The sequence below is a fragment of the Palaemon carinicauda genome, chromosome 21, assembly GCF_036898095.1.
Source record: "Palaemon carinicauda isolate YSFRI2023 chromosome 21, ASM3689809v2, whole genome shotgun sequence".
NCBI lineage: Eukaryota > Metazoa > Arthropoda > Malacostraca > Decapoda > Palaemonidae > Palaemon > Palaemon carinicauda.
In genome coordinates, this window is record NC_090745.1 from 120,914,782 (window position 1) to 120,935,993 (window position 21,212).

At 37.4% G+C, this 21,212-nt stretch overlaps 1 protein-coding gene and 1 long non-coding RNA gene across 2 annotated transcripts in view; both read right to left on the reverse strand.

The window, feature by feature from the left end:
• The window catches only part of LOC137615447 (proton-coupled amino acid transporter-like protein CG1139), a 51,177-nt gene extending 35,456 nt beyond the window's left edge, over nucleotides 1-15,721 (reverse strand). Inside the window, exons 1-8 of the mRNA XM_068345325.1 lie at nucleotides 15,355-15,721; nucleotides 14,270-14,462; nucleotides 11,333-11,483; nucleotides 10,569-10,775; nucleotides 8,264-8,365; nucleotides 6,638-6,814; nucleotides 1,558-1,736; nucleotides 1,025-1,197 (exon numbers count right to left, since the gene is read on the reverse strand). Of these exons, the coding sequence (XP_068201426.1) occupies nucleotides 1,025-1,197; nucleotides 1,558-1,736; nucleotides 6,638-6,814; nucleotides 8,264-8,365; nucleotides 10,569-10,775; nucleotides 11,333-11,483; nucleotides 14,270-14,462; nucleotides 15,355-15,706 (1,534 nt within the window). The 5' untranslated portion in view covers nucleotides 15,707-15,721. The remainder of the gene's footprint in view (nucleotides 1-1,024; nucleotides 1,198-1,557; nucleotides 1,737-6,637; nucleotides 6,815-8,263; nucleotides 8,366-10,568; nucleotides 10,776-11,332; nucleotides 11,484-14,269; nucleotides 14,463-15,354) is intronic.
• The window catches only part of LOC137615448 (uncharacterized), a 53,855-nt gene extending 35,456 nt beyond the window's left edge, over nucleotides 1-18,399 (reverse strand). The window contains exon 1 of the long non-coding RNA XR_011039244.1: nucleotides 18,122-18,399. This is a non-coding gene — a long non-coding RNA (uncharacterized lncRNA). The remainder of the gene's footprint in view (nucleotides 1-18,121) is intronic.
• Between the last annotated feature and the right edge of the window lie 2,813 nt (nucleotides 18,400-21,212).

Sequence of the window (21,212 nt, forward strand, 5' to 3'; positions counted from 1 at the left end):
TTTTATGTTTATTATAAATGGAAAGTTAATCGAAGAGGCCTAATAAAGGTGGTGAGATATAAAATATATAGAGGAAAATCTAAAATTAATTTATAACGTGATATTACTAAAAGCCTAAACACACTTCCGTCTAAGGGAAGGGTCGGCCATTTAAAAGTCAAAGAAAGTCCATACTCTCTTTGTCACCAAAAATTAAATCTATCCAAAACGAGTTAAAGATTTAAGATGAAGATAAAACACCTGCACTGCGAAAGCTCAAACCAAAATGAAGTACTTCACCAAATATGTTGAGAAAACTCCAGGTTCTACAGCGAGTAAAAGTACGTCTTGTCGACACGTCGACAGAGAAGAAATGGAGTCTTTGTTTACATTGAGTATGGTATCTGGCCGACAGTTGGCGCTGATGGGCACACCCGCAACCTGTATAGCGATCGCTGGCGAGTTTTTTACAATTTTTTGTCTGTCGAGCAACAGAGTTGCAGCTATATATATTCACCGGCTAAGTTAAATATTTAAAAAAGCAAATAGCAGTTTTTTGCAAGGACGTACCAGTACGTCCATGGGGGTAAAGGGATGAGTTTTGTGAAACGTACCAGTATGTCCATTGGGGGTTAAAGGGTTGACCAGACCATGTATAACTGGCCTAAAGTTTTTTTTCCTCAAACTGGAGCCAGACAGTCAGAAGTTGGAAAGCAATGAAAGGTAATACAGTACTACTGTAGATAACTGGTTAAAAAAAAAAATAATCTTGAGTATTGCCCACAGTATTATTATTATTATTATTATTACAAGCAAAGTTACAACCCTAGTTGGAAAAGCAAGATGCTATAAGCCCAAGGGCTCCAATACGGAAAAATAGCCCAGTGAGGAAAGGAAATAAGGAAATAAATAAATGATGAGAACAAATTAACAATAAATCATTCTAAAAACAGTAACATCAAAACAAATATGACATATATAAACTATAAAAAGACTTATGTCAGCCTGTATATAAAGGAAACGCAAAATAATAGAATTCACTTACATGTGATTAAAACTAGGAATCCCCTGAAGACATATTCTCCAATTCGCTTTGCCTTTGACGAGTGAAATCTTGACCGTAAATGTGGCCACATAATCTCAGCTGGGACGTAAAGCATCAGTGAGTATGTCAAGAATATGGCAACTGCCATCAGTATTTTTACCAACTGAGCTAAGCTGCAAGTACAAAAATATTTCAATAATCAATTTTGTTTTTGTTAATATTGTAATGGAGATTCAAAACAAAAGTCCAATGAAACAAAAAGAGTTTAATTTTTGTCCAAAGAAATTTTTTCTCAATTCCACTATTTCAAGAATAATATTTAGGTCAGGTTCATATAATAAACATACAAGAAAGGTTGTGTAATGTATAAATTTTACTTGAAACCAATAATAAATGAATAGCAAACTTGCATACAAGGAAAATTTATGTAACATTTAGTTTTTCAAATTATAAATATAAATCAATGTTAACGTTTGTAAAATTTAAATTGAGTTAAAGTTAACTCTACCTTCTCCAAAAAAATGATGACTTACTTGTCACTAGGTGGAAGATTCAAAGTAATTGAGCCTTTCACAGCATCCCCATACTTAAGATATCCAAAGAATCCTACAGCAATGTAACCACACGTGACTAGGATCATGGCAGTATTCAAAACTCCATTCCATCCCTGGAATTCTTCGGGTGTTGTCATTTTTCTCTCCAGAGGTAGGACCTAATAAAAATAAAAATACTTATTAGAATATTTTCCAAAAGAAAGAAATATTGAGATGTGAAGTAACGCCATATTTTATAATAGTAATTTGAACCATGAATTTGATTCTTTGCTTATGGAGATATTATGGGTCTTGTTACATCATGCATACATAAAACAAGGTAAGTTGTGCTTAACGGATATACTAATTAAATAAATTTCCATCATAAAGTACAATTATTTAAATGCTTACTGAATAAATTGTCAGGAATAGTTTACTAAGTCTGGTCTTATCAACTATCAATTACTGAAGCAGCAGTAAACCTTTTGAAACTAAAATTTTCAATATTAATCTTACCCGATGATCATGTTGCTGTCAACTCTGTTGCCCGACAGAAATCTACGGTCGGGATACGCCAGCGATCGCTATACAGGTGGGGGTGTACACAACAGCGCCATCTGTGAGTAGGTACTCAAGTACTTCTTGTCAACAAGAACTCAATTTTTCCTCTGTCGTGCCTCCGGCAAGACCTACTAATACGCCGTCCCTAACTGGATTTGTTTTCACAACTTTTTGGTGAAGTACACTATTCCAGTTTAGAGCTTTCGCTATGCAGGGGTTTTATCTTCATTTCAAAACTTGAACTCGTTTTGGATAGATTTTATTATGGTGACGAAGAGAGTATGGACTCTCTTTCACTTTTAAATGGCCGACCCTTCCCTTAGACGGAAGTGTTGGTGTCGAAGAGAGTATAGACTCTCTTTCACTTTTTATGACCCACCCTTCCCTTAGACGGAAGTGTGTTTAGGTTTTGGTAATTTTGCTTAACAAAGTTATAGATTTATTTTATATCTCTCCGCCATTTATAGGCCTCTTCGATTAACTTTCCATTTATTATAAACTTATAAAAATTAATTTTTATGTTTGTTTATATGCGACCTTTCCTAATAGTAGGCGGTCCTTACTTGGAACCGAAGTTATTTAACATTGAGCCCGTCATATCGTTTTTCCTGTTAAGAATTTATGCTATTTTAATTTTAATGTTTTTGAAAGAATTTCTTTGATAGTCTCGTACTGTTTTCAAAGTTGAACTAACGTTTTGTTTAGTCTCCGCAGTTGTTGACGTTCAGAACGTTCAACTTGCGCTCTATCGTTACGATAGAGAGAGAGTATTTCACGGTTTCACGTTGCAGTAAGAGTAAACCGATTCTAGCGTTTCGTTCATTCTTTCTTAGCTTAAATGGTTTTAATTCTAATAAAGGAACTTTTTATTTGGGAAACCTTTCCAGTGCGACCGGATTCAGCGAGTCAGACGTTGCCCACTCCGTTGCCGTTTCCTCATCAGTTTCGGATGAGGAACCCTCTGATGAGGACATGGCTGAACAAGAAGATCAATCCCCAGCCCTGCTATCCATCCAGAAGATGCTGAAGAAGGAATACGGCCCTGTCAGGCTGTGGATGAGTCTGGTTAGGACACTGTCATCCGTGGTGCATTTGGTGTCACTTGGAAGACTACACCTCCGTCCTCTTCGGTTTCATCTAGCTCTTCACTGGAAAAGGACAAGACGCTAGAAGCGGTCTCGATCCCGGTTTCCGGAAGATAAGTCTGGTCTAACCTGAGGAAAGGACTTTATCAACCTTTTATAGGGTCTTCCCCTGACTGTTCAGACTCCCAACCACGTTCTCTTCTCAGACGCATCGGACGTAGGCTGGGGTGCGACCTTAGGCGGTAGGGAATGCTCGGGATTATGGAACTCGCGTCAAAGGACAATGCATTTTAACTGCAAGAAGCTTCTGGCAGTAAGTCTGACCTGGAAAAGCTTCAGGTCTCTCCTTCAAGACAAAGTAATGGAGGTCAACACGGACAACTCCCTGCTTTGATGTTCATCTCCTAGCAAGGAGGGACCTACTCTCTGACATGGTGCGAGTTCGCTAGTGACCTCCTCTCCTCTTCAACAGGTCTAGACTTTTCACTAGTAACAAATTTCTTCCAAGGCAACTTGAATGTCTTAGCAGTTTGTCTCAGTAAGAAGGGACAATAATTCCAACATATTGGACCCTCCACAGAGATGTATGCAAGAGACTTTGGGTCACCTGGGGCCAGCCAACCATAGATCTCTTCGCAACCTCGATGTCCAAGAGGCTCTCAATACTTTGCTCACCTATCCCGGACCCAGCAGTGGTTCTTTTAGATGCCTTTCTACTAGATTAGTCTCATCTAGATCTATATGCATTCCCTCCGTTCTAGTTTGTCAACAAGGTACTGCAGAAGTTCTCCTCTCACGTTGGGACAAAGTTGACACGCGAGAGAATAACTTACCGAGGTACTTCGATGGCTAGTAGACGTTCCCAGAACTCTTCCCCTAAGGGTGGACCTGCTACGTCTGCCACGCGTAAGAAGGTACTCCAAGGCCTCCACGCTCTTCGTCTCACTACCTTCAGAGTATCGAAAGACTCTCGAGAACTAGAGGCTTTTCGAAGGAGGCAACCAGAGCGATTGTTAGAGCAAGGAGAACATCCACCCTTAGAGTCTACCAATCGAAGTGGGGAATCTTCCTAAACTGGTGCAAGTCAGTATCCGTATCCTCGACCAGTACCTCTGTAACTCAAATAGCTGACTTCCTCTTATATCTGAGAAAAGAGCAATCTCTTTCAGCTCCCACTTTCAAGGGTTACAGAAGCATGTTGGCATCAGTCTTCCGTCACAGAGGCTTAGATCTTTTTAACAATAAAGATCTACAGGACCTCCTTAAGTCTTTTGAGACCACGAAGGAGCGTCGTTTGGTTACACCTGGTTGGAATTTAGACGTGGTTCTAAGATTCCTTATGTTAGACAGGTTCGAACCACTTCAATCAGCCTCCCTGAAAGATCTCACCTTTAAGACTCTTTTCCTGATATGCTTTACCAGCTAAAAGAGTCAGTGAGATTCATGCCTTCAGCAAGAACATCGGATTTTCATCCGAAACGGCTACATGTTCTACATCTTGGTTTTCTAGCCAAACACGAGCTGCCTTCTCGGCCTTGACCAATATCGTTCGTTATTCCAAACTTATCGATATGGTTGGAAATGAACTAGAAAGAGTATTATGTCCTGTAGAGCTCTTAAGTTCTATTTTAAAACCTTTACGAGGCCCGTCTGAAGCTTTATGGTGTTCAGTTAAGAATTCATCTTTGCCTATGTCAGAGAATTCTTTATCCTATTATTTTCAGACTGTTAATATGAGAAGCTCATTCCCTTCTGAATGAGGAAGACCAAGCTTGGCTGAAGGTAAGGACACACGAAGTTAGAGCTATCACAACTTCCGTGACCTTTTAATAAAATAGATCTCTGCAAAATATTTTCGACGCAACCTTTTGGAAAAGCTAATCAGTGTTCGCGTCTTTTATCTTAAGAATGTCCAGTCTCTTTACGAGAACTGCTACACTCTGGGACCATTCGTAGCAACGAGTGCAGTAGTGGTGGGGGCTCCACCACTACAATTCCCTAATTCCAGAACCTTTTTAATCTTTCTCTTGAAATATTTCTGGGTTGTCCGGAAGGCTAAGAAGCCTTCCGCATCCTGGTTGATTTGGCGGGTGGTCAAATTCTTTCTTGAGAAGCGCCTAGATTAGAGGTTGTGATGAGGTCCTTTAGTATGGGTTGCAGCCCTTAATACTTCAGCACCTAGGAGTCGCTCAGCATCCTAAGAGGATCGCTAGGCTCAGTAAGGAAGACGTACTTAAAAAGGCAGAGTAAGGGTTCAAGTCGACTTCCTTACCAGGTACTTATTTATTTTATGTTTGTTATTTTGAATAACGGCTAAAATAAGATACGGGATACTTAGCTTCTTTGTTAACATGTATGCTGGTCTCCACCCACCACCCTGGGTGTGAATCAGCTACATGATCATCGGGTAAGATTAATATTGAAAAATGTTATTTTCATTAGTAAAATAAATTTTTGAATATACTTACCCGATGATCATGAATTTAAGGACCCGCCCTTCCTCCCCATAGAGAACCAGTGGACCGAGGAGAAAATTGAGTTCTTGTTGACAAGAAGTACTTGAGTACCTACTCACAGATGGCGCTGTTGTGTACACCCCCACCTGTATAGCGATCGCTGGCGTATCCCGACCGTAGATTTCTGTCGGGCAACAGAGTTGACAGCAACATGATCATCGGGTAAGTATATTCAAAAATTTATTTTACTAATGAAAATAACATTTTAACCTAACCCGAGATTCAATATGGAGTTCAGAGCCTCAAAGAATATACCTGACCTTGAATGGGAGCCTATGATCTACACTCTGAACATGGGGATGCTTGCAAAAATTATGGCCCCCTACAAAACGTGCCATGAGTGTGGATCTACCCTTGGTTTAGGCATAAACCAATACAACGTCCACTCCTTACCCACATACAAATTCCTGCTACATTATTCTTCAACATAGTCAAATATCAATCACTGAACCCAATAAGTATGGAGTCAAATATCAATCACTGAACCCAATAAGTATGGAGTCAAATATCAATCACTGAACCCAATAAGTATGGAGTCAAATATCAATCACTGAACCCAATAAGTATGGAGTCAAATATCAATCACTGAACCCAATAAGTATGGAGTCAAATATCAATCACTGAACCCAATAAGTATGGGAAAAAGATTTAAATGCCTGGGATAGGATGCATCAGTACATTTGAACTCACTGCAGCTGAAGACAAACGTGAAGTCTTTGACAGGAGAGTGGGCGGGGTTACTCACCCACACTCACCACCTGTCTTTAACTACCTTGATAATGATTTCAACTGCCATTCCAGCACCAATGAAGACATTTCCTATGTTAAAAGGAAGAAAGGTTGGTAGACTTATAAGAACAAATATCTATTTTGACTTGAGGTTTCAAGATCAACAACAAAATTACTATGGTAACTTACCACTCCAATGCCTTCAAAAGCATAAATTGAAGTCCCCAGGAAAAGTGGCATCTCTTCCCAGGATTTGAATTCCGGCCGATCATACGAAGACGGTATATCTTGTAGGAGGTAGTGAAATGTTATGGCAAGACCAAGACCAATGAAAACATTACTTATGAGAGAAAATGGTGCCAGCACCTGAGGAGGAAAAAAATTTCAAAATATATTAGTATTTTCCATTTGTATATACAAGAAAATTAGAACTAACAGATCGCCCCAAAATAATAAATCAATAAAATCTTAGAATATTCCGTTTACCAGCAATTGTTTATTGGTTTAGTTTGAGCAAATATTTGTACTACTGTTACACCTTTCAGGATAATCACACAGTTAACAAAAGTACAAAAGCTGAATATCTCAAAAGCCAAAATTACAGCTCATTACATAATCTACCGTATTAATGGTTCAGGGTGGGTTGTGGCACCCTAGCAGTACCAGCCGAACTTGGTTGAGTCCCTTGTTAGGCTGGGAGGAACGGAGAGAGGATAGGTCCCCTTTTTTTTTTTATTTGTTTGATGTCGGCTACCCCCCAAAATTGGGGGAAGTGCCTTGGTATATGTATGTATTAATGGTTCATCTTTCCTTGAAAAGGTAAAAATCTCCATCTATTGGGTGGTAGGCCATTAGTAGTTTGATTTTAGTAATCCCAAACATTCAAGAGACCAATTAAGACAGGTTCCAAGAGAAGGTTCTAAGTGGAAAAGTTCTCAAGTTCAACAGAATCAACCTTGGTAAGTAGGTCACGACCTCAACCAACCTACAGCTCCACTGATCTTGCTAACACTAATAAGCTAGTCTACATATGAATCAAGATTTCCTACAGCTGTGAGTACATAATTAAATGCTTTTAATGGAAGTTAATATGTATTTTGTTTTACACATCAAAAGAAAAACTTATTGACCGCACAAGTTGAGAAATATATCCAAAAGAAATATATCCAAAAGATCACAATGAATACCCTTAAGGGTAAATAGTTGAAAAAAAAAAAGAAAACAAATTATAGGTAGATATTTCTAGGCTAAAATGTATAAACCAACTGGAACTATAATGAATTATTTTCACTACCACCTATATGAGAATCTCTTGATCTTGCAATTTCATTACAGGTATAGACCATCCTGTGAATTAACAGGCATAGACACCCATTAGTATTACACCCACCATTCTCTCTGGTATGACACTGGCCTATTTAGTTGAAGACTTTACTGTTCCTTAGAAAACTTAAGTAGTGTGTAGTAGAGTCCTTTTCAGTCATTTGCCCAGAAAATCCTTTACCGTTTGTAAAACATATGGGCTATATTGTATTGTATATACTGTACCTTGTTAAAAACTTGATAAAATGATTACATTTAACATCTTTTATCCTCTTATCAACCACATTAATTTCAAGACATTCTTTTATGAAAAAAAAGTGATTGAAAGTTCATAAAAAAAAATAATCAATGCTCCATCTACTGTAATCTCTTTCAATGGAATTATTTTAAAAGAAGGAATTATTTCCAATAATAATAGTCTAATAGTAAAATGCTTGAATCCACAATTAATTTAGTATGGTTTGTAAACACAAAATTTAATAAACAGCATACCTTTAAAGACCGTATCATCGATATACCTAACAAAGGGAAGATCAGGATTGCCATGTATCCATGAATATCAATATCGTTTCCTGGTAATTTGCAGTCAACAACCTGAAAGAAACAATATAACCATCATCATTATTACTGTGATCATGCAATATAACAACATCATCATTAATCAAAAATAAGTTTAATGATAAAACCAGTTTAACAAAAGGCAGCTCATGAATGGCAGGGGCAATGGACAGCGACATTGCCCTAGAGACTGACCATATATACATATGATTAGCGACCAAGCCCCTCTCCACCTAAGCTAGGACTAAGGAGGGCCAGGCAATGGCAACTGATAACTCAGCAGATATACCTATAGGCTCCCCCAAACCCCCCATCCTTAGCTCACAAGGATGGTAAGGTTGCAGCGTCCAAAAAAACTAACGAGGCTGAGCAGGACTCGAACCCCAGTCTGACGTTCAGCAGTCAAGGATGTTACCACATCGTCCACCACAACACTGTCATATTTTGGATGTTACCACATCGTCCACCACAACACTGTCATATTTTGGATGTTACCACATCGTCCACCACAACACTGTCATATTTTGGATGTTACCACATCGTCCACCACAACACTGTCATATTTTGGATGTCACCACATCGGCCACCACAACACTGTTATATTTTACTTTCACATAGATCAACTTTGAGATTTAGTCCCAGAAGTGTTAAAATGGTACCTGACAACTGTTAAAAAACATCCAAGGAAAGAGGTCAACAGTACAAGAGAGGCTAATGGGCCATATTACTCACATAAGTTACATTGCTGCACTTGGAAGTATTCAATTAAAGTATGTATATACATATATATACTGTAAATAAAATCATCATCATCTCCTATGCTTATATATATTTCTTTCCTGTCATGCTTAAGAAGGAAGAGGGACTATTCATACCCTGGTGGGAGGGGTACACTCAGAACCTCTCTCTCCCACAAATTGCCAAACCCACGGCTAATAGTTGGGAAAGGGGAAGGGATGAATCTGTGTACACATATCTATCTAAATATTTAGATGTCATTTATTAAGGCTCGGGTACACTAGTTATATCATAATAAACTATTATATCAAAAGTTTTAATCATTATTAAATAGAAACCAATGAATCATATCCTACAGGATTCACCAAAAGGATTTAATCTCCTACAGGAAACATTATGAATTCAACAGATATCCAACAAACAGTTTTGTCCTACCAGAAAATTACAGATTTATTTTCTACTATCAACAAAAATTAAAAACATGAAATTATCTTCTAATATAAAAGTATATTTGCAGAAGGTATGACAAATTTCAAGGGTAGGGTGTAGAATGATTTTCATCCTAGAAACCGAAAATTTCTTTTCCTATTATTGTATAACAACCATATTTATAACAAATATATAAAAATTTATGATAAAACTGTTTGTACATAAAACTATTAAGATAATGATATCATTGATAACAAAACTGTAGGAGAGAACTATATTATTAGTATTATCATTATTACTTGCCTACAACCCTAGTTGGAAAAGCAAGATGCTATAAGCCCATGGGCTCTAAAAGGGAAAAATACCATTTCCATTTGGTGTGTGTTTTCAAGCAAGTACCACTACCTCCATTTCTTTCATAACATAGGAGTTTTAAAGATAGAGGACCCTTCTCTTTGGAAACTGGGAGCATTCAAAACGGAGAAAAGGATAAGGTTAAGATTGCAAAAGTTAGATTCATTTGAAAATCATAAAAACATAGGATCATCATATTTTGTACTGTGCAAAAAAGAGGCTTTATTTAGGTAAAATTCAATCAAATGGCTAGAGCTAAAACATACACCAATCTTACAATGCCAACTTGAGAGAGAGGCAGGTAACAAAAAGTAAATAAAAAATTATTATTATTACTAGCTAAGCTACAACCATAGTTGGAAAAGCAGGATGTTATAAGTCCAAGGGCTCCAACAGGGAAAAATAACCCAGTGAGGAAAGGAAATAAGAGAAAAATAACACAATGTGGAAAGGAAATAAGAGAAAAATAACCCAGTGAGGAAAGGAAATAAGGAAAATAAAAATAATAATGAAACATAAAGGCCGGCTAAAGTTATGCATTCATACAAGACTGAAGATAACTTACAATGGTTGATTGCAAAGTTGAGAAATTACCACTAGTGGCTGATTCTTGACAAGCACCTCTCCTTCTTGATGCAAATTGAACATAAACAAACTATAATTTCAAGTTCAAACCTACAAGAAATGAAGACCATTTCTACTCAAAAACTTTACTTGCCTGTTTCACATTTGCAGAAATGAACACTACATACACACAACAAAATCCAAGTTGCGTTATGGTCAGAAATGCATTGATTGTAGAGCGAGCAACAGGTGCCAGTCTCTGCAGAGGTGATGGACCAGTATCAAAAGCATTATAGCCAACATCAGCATAGTCTAGGCTTGATATCCCTAGTCGCTCTTTCAACTCATGAGCACATTTTACCTGAAATTAAAAAAAAATATACTATTCATTCTAACACAGAATCTATATCATTCTGCAGAAAAACCATAAGACATTCAGGTACTTCAAATTAATTTAAAATATATTTCTTGTGATTTAAAGGTCCTTTGCTGTAATATATGATGATATTATGCCATGAAAGCAATTATTGTCCGTACTAATCATAATTGGAACCATTCACTTGTAAAAAATTTAATTAAGATGGCATTGCCAAGTGTCCCATGTAGGAACACAGAGTTGTGCAACTCCTTGAACTCTTGTCTGGATCACATTTTTGCTCTTCAAAAACAAATATAATGTCAAGAAATTTTATCTATTGTTATGAACCCTGTTAGAAAATACCCAAACATGAGGTCAATCAATTAATTTGAAGCAGCTACCGAGAGATGTCTTAGATTACGTATCACAGGAAAATTGTGTAGAAGCATTAGCTTTTTGGCACCAAAACCAACCTGTGTTCTGGTGCTTGTATTGTTTTCATTAGCAGTGGAAATTGACAACGATAATGTTAATCAAACAGAACTATTTACTTCACTTACCAGCGAATGCATGCAATGAATGCAAATTGTTGCAATTATAGGCAAGAGAGCTGTACCAGTGTAGAGGCCTGAATTTTTCAAACCATCTGGCATTGCCAAAATGCCAGTTCCTATATTGCCCTTTATTAGATGAATTAAGGTTTCACAGTTCCTGGAAAGTAGAAGCAATTTCTGACTGTAATGAAACAACCACCTGCATTTCAGTTTAAGAAACCAACCAGTCCAGCTCTTTTTTTTTTCTCAATATGGTTAGACTACTTAATGTAAAATATTAAAAGTTGAACAAAAGACTCCCACATATAAACCTTACAAAAACATACATATTAAAAATACTATATTAAATACAGCACTCTACTATATTTACAGGTACAGTAAGCTTCTTTTCCAGCCTCACCAATACATTTATTCTTATTTTTAACAAGGACTGTTTTTCTACTAAGTAAAGTACCATGATATGTACATATAAACCCTCACATTTGAATGCCATATCATTAATGCAATAAATAATCACAGAATTAAAACTATACCTACAGTACACAGTCTTGACAGTCAATTCACACTAAAACGTTTGTATAGTCAAATGAAGGATAAAACATAAGACACGGTAATTAAAACCAACAACACATCCACATATTAACACACACTTCAGTACAATAAACATTGATAGGAAAAGCATTCAAACTGCAATAACATTTCCACACAACAAGATCAAGCAGCCTGTCCAAGACAATTCTCCAGGGAACAGTTCAGGGGAAGAGGGCGGCAGAGAAAGAGGTGGACCGACAACATTGCTGAATGCACAGGAAAAACCTTCGCCCAGACCCAGGCACTCGCACACAACCGTGACAAGTGGAGGCTCCTATTGCGGTGTTCCACCATGCAGCGCCCCTATGATCCTGGTGGATTATGGGATCAGTAACGGGTAACGGTAACATACTGTACGTAGATGAAACTAACCAATAACTACTGAGATAAATGTAAGTGTACTGTACTGCACTAGATAATTATACGCCAATTGTGCAGGGAATAAAAAAGTGACAATGTGTATTGCTACTATTACTGTTATTATTATTATAATTATTATCACTACTATACTGCTACTTTTCCTTTTTTTCCATTCAAAGTAAAAGACCAGTAATTGATGGGCAATACAGTACTTAACTGCTGAACTTGTCACCATATTTGGTGTTATAAATCTGAAAGGTGAAAATTAAAAATAATTTCCTATTTTACGCAAGTCCACATCCTATTGTTTCAAGGAGAAAATATGGGTGAACAATAATCTTCACAGGACATTATAATTCCAACAAATTGGACACTAGAGCACTAAAATATTGTTCAAAATTCATAATAAAACTATATTAGCAATAATGTAAACCATACTTTGTTGCTGTCTCATAGGATTTTTTTTACAGGAGAGGGGGTTCCCAGCCCCCTCGTCCCGTCCCTTTTAGTCGCCTCTTACGACACGCAGGGATAACGTTGGCGCTATTCTAATTGTTTTAGGCTGGAGGAACGTAGAGAGTAGAGGTCCCCTTTTTTGTTTTGTTTCTTGTTGATGTCGGCTACCCCCCAAAATTGGGGGAAGTGCCTTTGGTATATGGATGGATGGTAAACCATACTATGCAAATTAAACTGAATAAAAAAGCTAAGCTTTTAAAAAAAATATTGGGGTTCATATTTACAGCAATGCTACACCCTCTCCCTGTGCCTTACATGGGAGACTGATGATTCAGCCATTTAAATTTCATCAATTCCTTTAGGTATCCTATTTTCAGTTCTCATAACGTTGATTGAGTCACTAAATTATAGTGTATAAATTCATCTAAAAGGACTACTTAGCAGTGTAGCTCATGAAATAAAATAAGATAATTTGAGTATTTGCCTATAAATTATTATTATTATTATTATTATTATTACTAGCCAAGCTACAACCCTAGTTGGAAAAGCAAGATGCTATAAGCCCAAGGGCTCCAACAGGGAAAAATAGCCCAGTGAGGAAAGCAAATAAGGAAATAAATAAATGATGAAAATAAATTAACAATATATCATTCTAAAAAACAGTAACAGCGTCAAAACAGATCTGTATGTCCTATATAAACTATTAACAACGTCAAAAACAGATATGTCATATATAAACTATTAACAACGTCAAAAACAGATATGTCCTATATAAACTATTAACATCGTCAAAAACAGATATGTCATATATAAACTATAAAAAGACTCATGTCAGCCTGGTCAACATAAAAACATTTGCTCCAACTTTGAACTTTTGAAGCTCCACCGATTCAACTACCCGATTAGGAAGATCATTCCATAACTTGGTAACAGCTGGAATAAAACTTCTAGAATACTGTATAGTATTGAGCTTCATGATAGAGAAGGCCTGGCTATTAGAATTAACTGCTTGCCTAGTATTACGAACAGGATGGAATTGTCCAGGAAGATCTGAATGTAAAGGATGGTCAGAGTTATGAAAAATCTTATGCAACATGCATAATGAACTAATTGAACGACGGTGCCCAAGATTAATATCTAGATCAGGAATAAGAAATTTAATAGACCGTAAGTTTCTGTCCAACAAATTAAGATGAAATTAATAACAGGAAAATTAATAACAAAATACAATACCCAAGTCTGACTAAGACCACTTATTATTATCATCATTATTACCAGCCAAGCTACAACCGTAGTTGGAAAAGCAAGATGCTATAAGCCCAAGGGCTCCAATAGGGAAAAATAGCCCAGCGAGGAAAGGAAATAAGATGGACATGTAGACGTATAACAAATATTCTACTCACATAAAGTCAGAAAATTAAAAAAAATGGCTCTCTGACAAAGGCATTATATTAACTACAATTAATAAAAGCCCTAACTACACAAGAGTACTGTAGTTAAAATTCAAGAGCAAAACATTGAGTTCTTAATACATACGTTGTTTGTTGATGCGCATCGTCGATATGATGACCGGAAGCCGTGAGCCCCAAGTCGAGGTCTTCGTTCCCCTCATCGTCATCGCCCTCATGGCCCTGAGAAGACTGTGACCTGCACAGTTCTGGGTCAGGGTCAGCTTCCCCACCATTCAGCAATGGCCGGTTTTCTTGAGTGCTTCTTGGCATGTCTTTGCCTAAAATAAAATAAATTTCTTCACATTTTTGGTAAAACCCACATAAAGGTAATGGCAGAATCTACATCAACAGTCATTTACAAAATATTTACGACCTTATGGAATTAATTTCATTCCGACCTCATGGAATTAATTTCAGTCATATAACAAAGCATTCAAGACCTCAAAGAATTCATTTTACTGAAACTAGATTTTATTTTGCTAAGCTTTAAGGTCTAAACGAGATGGAATTGAAGCAAAAGAGAGTAGCATCATCTGCATAATAAATATGGTAACCTCCCCTCCGAGGGTTAAAAGAAAATGATTTTTTTTTTTTACTCTTGAAACAAGTAGGCCCATCATACAGACCTGCTTTACAGTATTTCCCTACAAAGAATTGCTAAACATTTATTCTTTTCGCTTTCTTATATATTCTTTTATCGCTCATGAGTGGCAGAGACAAGGGACAAAACAAAGTCCTAGAGACTGGCCACATATTACAAGCCAAGCTACAATCCTAGTTGAAAACACGGGACGCTATAAGCCCAAGGACTCCAACATGGAAAATAGCCCAGTCCTTCACCTTATACCATACAGGTACTGTATTTTTATACTCTGTACCATATACTGTACTAATTTCCCTTTTAGCCACTTATTAAATTAAAAATTGCTAACGCATTCCCAATTTATTATAAGTAAAGTACTTTTTGAAAGCTTTATTTCTTTATATATTTTGTCCTCGATACTTTCTTTGAAATGCAGCATTTTTTATTTGGAAATTTATCACAAAGAGAAAAGAAAATAGCAATTTCAACCCTTTACCATCTCTTCCTTTAATACTGAACTTCTTTTTTCGTTGCTCTCAACCTCAAGTCTTTCAATACAAAACCAATGATACAAAGTAAACACTTACTCAGATTTTGTACTTCTTTTGGAGCATCTAGTGAACTAATTCCACTCATATTAGGACTACTATTTTTTCCTTCTGTAGCAGCATCTCTATGTGTATCACTACATGTGAGACTTTCACAACTACTGACTACCATTACAGTTTTAGTTGTCTCAGGATCCTTCTTACCAACACTTTCACCACATTTCCCACTCTTTGGTATATTGCAATCATTTTTGTCACCAGGATCTCCAATCCCACCTGTTCCGTCCCTACTTCCCCTCAATTCATAATCCGAATCATTCATCTTGTTATAGGGCACGGAGGAATCTCCGCCATTTCCGACCAAGCCACTCCGTGACACAGACCCGTACATTTTAACGTAAACAACCGACTGTACTTCAACCGAGGTATGTGAAAATCCATGAGTGAATGACTCAGAACACCCAGTACATGTACACAGGTGTTTTAAGATATGTGTGGACTGGCAGGTGTTTACCTGCAACATCTGTTGTACATGTGTTCACAAACAATTAAATTTTTGCCTTAGTTATGTAAATATAAAACTTGTCATGATTAGGATCTTTATTACTAGATATTATTGTGACCTAATCCATAAGGAATAATGGTATTTTATATATATATATATATATATATATATATATATATATATATATATATATATATATATATATATATATATATATATACAGTATATGTATATATATATATATATATATATATATATATATATATATAGAGTATATATATATATATATATATAGAGAGAGAGAGAGAGAGAGACAATGAATATGTTGAAATAGTTAACAACAGTTGGTGGGCGTGAGTAAGAGGGTAAGAAGGAATCCTTCTCCTCTGAAGAAAAGATACAGTCTGGAATAAAATCTCTGGTGAATGATGACTAAAGGTGTCTGGTTTCAGCTCCAGTATCATCTAAACAGACACTCACCAGAATGTCAGCTAAACAAGCCCCCCTTCCCCCATAGTTAACAGCTTAAACTCACTGTCCAAGGCGAGACCAATCTCGAATGCAAAGTGAATGTGTTACCACTGTACTATTTATCTATTTACCAAGGCATTTCCCCCAATTTTGGGGGTAGCTGACATAAAAAAAAAAGGAACAAAAGGGGACTTTTCCTCTCTTCGCTCCTCCCAGCCTGACGAGGGATTCAGCCAAGTTTGGCTGGTACTGCGAGGGTGCCACAGCCTGCCCTCCCCTACTGTACTACTGTACATTAATTAACCCTTTTAACCCCAAAGGACGTACTGGTACGTTTCACAAAAGCTACCCCTTTACCCCCATGGACGCACCGGTACGTCCTTGCAAAAAAATGCTATAAAAAAAAAATTTTCATATTTTTGACAATTTTTTGAGAAAATTCAGGAATTTTCCAAGAGAATGAGACCAACCTGACCTCTCTATGATAAAAATTAAGGCTGTTAGAGCAATTTAAAAAAAAATATACTGCAAAATGTGCTGGGAAAAAAATAACCCCCTGGGGGTTAAGGGTTGGAAATTTCCAAATAGCCTGGGGGTAAAAGGGTTAAGGGGGAATGGGGGAACACTACATCTTGCAGGCTCAGAAGTGTAGCTTTTACCACCACCAACGTCAGATCCAGCACGTAAAGGTGCAACCACTTCATCCCCGAGCCCCATGTGAGGGGAAGGAAAAAAGAAACAGAAGAGCCTGTCATTCTACCTTTCATCTCAACTTACATTGACATGTCACCATAGACAAGATACTTTTTTCCTGTGTGGGAGCTCAACTGGCTATGCATCTACTCGAGCAACTACCACAGGGACAATAACAAAAATGGTGATGAACTTTTGGATATACAGTACTTCCTTTAATTGAAGGCAGTGAAGATTACTATACAGTACTTACAAACTCCTGCCTTCATCACCTGGCTGACTGCAAGATTCTTCCAGAAGGCCAAGGTGGGACCAATACCCCTGATTTTTTAGCTCTCTATCTACTCTGGCACTTACCCCAATTTTGGGAAATAGCCGACATAAAAAAAAAAACAACTAGGGGATTTTTCTTCTCAAGGTACCTCTTTGCCTGACGAGGGTCTCGCCGAGGTTAATATTTTGGCCAAGACATTAGTTTCATAGTTCAGTATAGTACTGTATTACCTAAAACTATCTTAACTCTGTTACCAGTCAAACACTACAATGTACAGTAAGGACTAAGCCTCCTAGTAGGGGAGAATATAGGGTTTCTTTGTTTACCAGTGACGATAACAGGGTAAAGATTTACCACTGTAGGCTTCTACGTAAGCTAACTGCTTAGGTTAAGGACTAAGTCCTATGTAAATATTTACTTGTGCATCACTTGTCATAAACAGGACAGAATGTTTTAGGCTAGGGTAGGAGAAGTTAGGTTTCAATATATACCTGGTCACATGTGGGTCAAACAGAGATTTTCCAGAAATTTAGGACACAAATGGGTCAAACAGTGATTTTCCGCAATTTTATAAAACTCCAGAATCTACAAATATCCAATAAAAACCGTACATCAATGTAATTCAACACACATGCAAATACACCTTGAAAACCCTACTCCATCAAGACTAAAAAAAAAAAAGGGTATTATTACAGTTTCAACCAAATTCCGATATCTATTATTGTTTTACTTCTTATATTATAGTTTTAAGATGATTTATAAGAAAAAGTTACTTGAATCTTCCACAAATTAAGGCTAACGGAAAGATTTGCCGATGAATATTGTTCCCGATTGTTATTCCAAAGATGTACTTACGCTGCCACATTAACCCTTTTACCCCCAAAGGACGTACTGGTACGTTTCACAAAAGCCATCCCTTTACCCCCATGGACGTACCAGTACGTCCTTGCAAAAAAATGCTATAAAAATTTTTTTTTTCATATTTTTGATAATTTTTTTGAGAAAATTCAGGCATTTTCCAAGAGAATGAGACCAACCTGACCTCTCTATGACAAAAATTAAGGCTGTTAGAGCAATTCAAAAAAAATATACTGCAAAATGTGCTGGGAAAAAAATAACCCCCTGGGAGTTAAGGGTTGGAAATTTCCAAATAGCCTGGGGAAGGGTTAATTGTTTGTCTGATGTTATTTTGTTTTTTGTCAATGAATTGTGGGTAAAAATGCCCGATCGTCCTTGTTTTTTTTGTTATGAAGTATTGGTAGGGTAAAAATGCTTGAAACCTGATTGGTTGCTTTGTTTCAAGATTATCCAATTACAGTACTGTAACTTCGATTTTGGAATTTATACGTCACTCTAAAAATGCGAGTGCCAGAAGTTGACTGACATGGATTCTGTTGTGGCAACGTGCAGTGGTTGACATTTCTTATATTTTGGAGGTTATTGGCTGGTTTCATGGATATTACAACGGAACTCCAGAAGTAGTCAATTTATGTCTGCGTGAACAGATTGACTCCCAACCTTCGTCTGCAACTTCTGATTCTATTTAAAGTAAGTGAAGTGGTTAATCAATAGGTCATGGAAATATTTGCCAATTTACCCTTTTAAATTTATATAATGGATAATCAACACCGAAATACTCGCCCACAGGGCCAACACACGTAGTGAAACTTAGTTTGCTTGCCAGAACATAGAAGTAAAATAATATTTAACCCTTTTACCCCCACGGTAAGGTTAAATTTTGAGCACATTTTGCTATATATATTTTTTAAATTGCTCTAACAGCCTTAATTTTTGTCATAGAGAGGTCAGGATGGTCTCATTCTTTTGGAAAAGGCCTCAAATTTCTCATAAAGTTATCAAAAATATGCAAAAACATGTAAATAACAGTGTTTTGCAAGAACGTACCGGTACGTCCTTTGGGGGCGTAAGGGGTAATAACGAGCGAAGCGAGCTAAAGCAGAGCAAAATCCATTAAATAATTAGCTCAATTAAGCAACGAGGTATTTGTAATAATATTAAAATGAAGACTGCTAAAAAGGACTTCGCCTCTGGAGAATGGGATGGAAAATCACGCTTTCTATGCATCCAGAAGTTTGGCAAACAAAACCTCAAGTGTTTTGACTGTTTCATTACTATTATTCGATTTTTATTACAGTAACCCTTTTTTGTGCGATGATTGGTGTGTTTAGGTTAGGCAGCTTCTCTTATTTTATCTGTTTTCTGTATTCTCTCACCCAAAATCCTTGATCTCCCACTGTGGAACCTCATAATTGTAGTTATTAAGAGTACCTGTATCTCTAAATCTAAGTATTTGCGGCAGATATAAAGGTCAAATTCGTTGAAAACACTATTTTAGCAAGAAAAACTATTTTTATCTTGGATATCAGAGTTTGGTTGAACTGCAATTTTAATAAAAAAAAAAATATGGGGATGTATGCATGGATATGGCCATGCCCATAAGTACCTTATTTTAAACCTATTGCTAAAAATACAGAAGTCTGAGGGGGCTGCAAGGGGGCTAACACCCCCATTAGGTAAGCAAGGACATGGCTTGTAGGTTAGGTTAAGTGGGGGAAGTTTAGGTTAGGGAGTGTTCTATACGGCAATGACGTATGGAGCGGAAATGTGGGCAATAAAGAAGACAGGAGAGAAGATGGATGTTGCAGAGACGAGAATGTTGAGATGGATGTGTGGGGTGACAAAGAGATAAGATAAGATACGGAATGAGGTAATTAGGGGTACCACAGGAGTTAAAAAACTATCAGATAAGATCCCCGAAAGTAGACTGAGGTGGTATGGTCATGTTATGAGAAGAGATGAACAGTATATTGGGAGGAGAGTGATGGAAATGGAGGTACAGGGAACGAGAAGGAGAGGGAGACTAAAGCGAAGGTCGATGGACTGTATCAAGGATGACCTTCGATCAAAGGGATTAATTAGTGATAAAGTGTGAGACAGAGGTAGATGGAGAAAGATGACCAGAAACATCGACCCCACATAAAAGTGGGAAAAGATGCAGACAAAGAAGAAGTGTTGTATACACATGGGAGGTCATATCTGTCGTTATACAAAGGCTCCAAAACATGTTCTTTAACCTAACCTGAGCTTCCAGGGTGTATGTATGATAGCGGCCAGCAAGGGTAACGCCTCCCCGTTAGGTAAATAGTTAAGGACACAGCTTGTAGGTTAGGTTAGGCAGGGAAGTGCAAGTTAGGTAGTGTTATGAAGGGGTTTTGCAAAAAATACATCTTACGAACGATTAGATAACTAGAAGAATATTCCCATTTTCTATGCACGCGTGAGGACCCGGTGTGACGGTCTGAACGATCCCCCAGTCTCAGAATTCTCCTTGACATTGTATAATGGTTTTTACCCGCCATTAGCTCGCTTCGCTCGCATGAAAATAAAACATCAAGCTCGTATCTACTGGCAAGCGGTAATGTTGAGCTGCGCACGCCAACATTACAGGAAAATAAAACATCAACTTCGTATGCACTGGCAAACGGTAATGTTCGCGCATGCGCAGATTATCAAGGAGAATTCTGAGACCAGGGGATCGTTCAGACCCTCGCACCGGCCGCTGATATACGAAGGCTCCCGACATCCTTGATGAGGACTAAGTTAGCTTAACCAAGTCATGCAACTTACCAAACTGTCAAAAGTTCCGAGATGAATCTGTGGCACTAATTTCCGATAACCACTGCATAAAATTAACAAATAATAGAGGGTTTTCCTGGTCTATGGCATACTAGTCTACATGCTAGCCTACGTTCACGATGAATGTTTAGTAAGCTAAGACGTCTATAGGGAGACGTTAGTTTGCACTCAGGACACCACTTGCACTCTGTCACATTGCACACAAGTCCAATCTATGTGACCTTGAGTTTGGCACCTTTAAGGCCTTTTTACGCTTCGAGAGGCCTTTGAACTCCGTAGTCTACTGTAGGCCTAAAT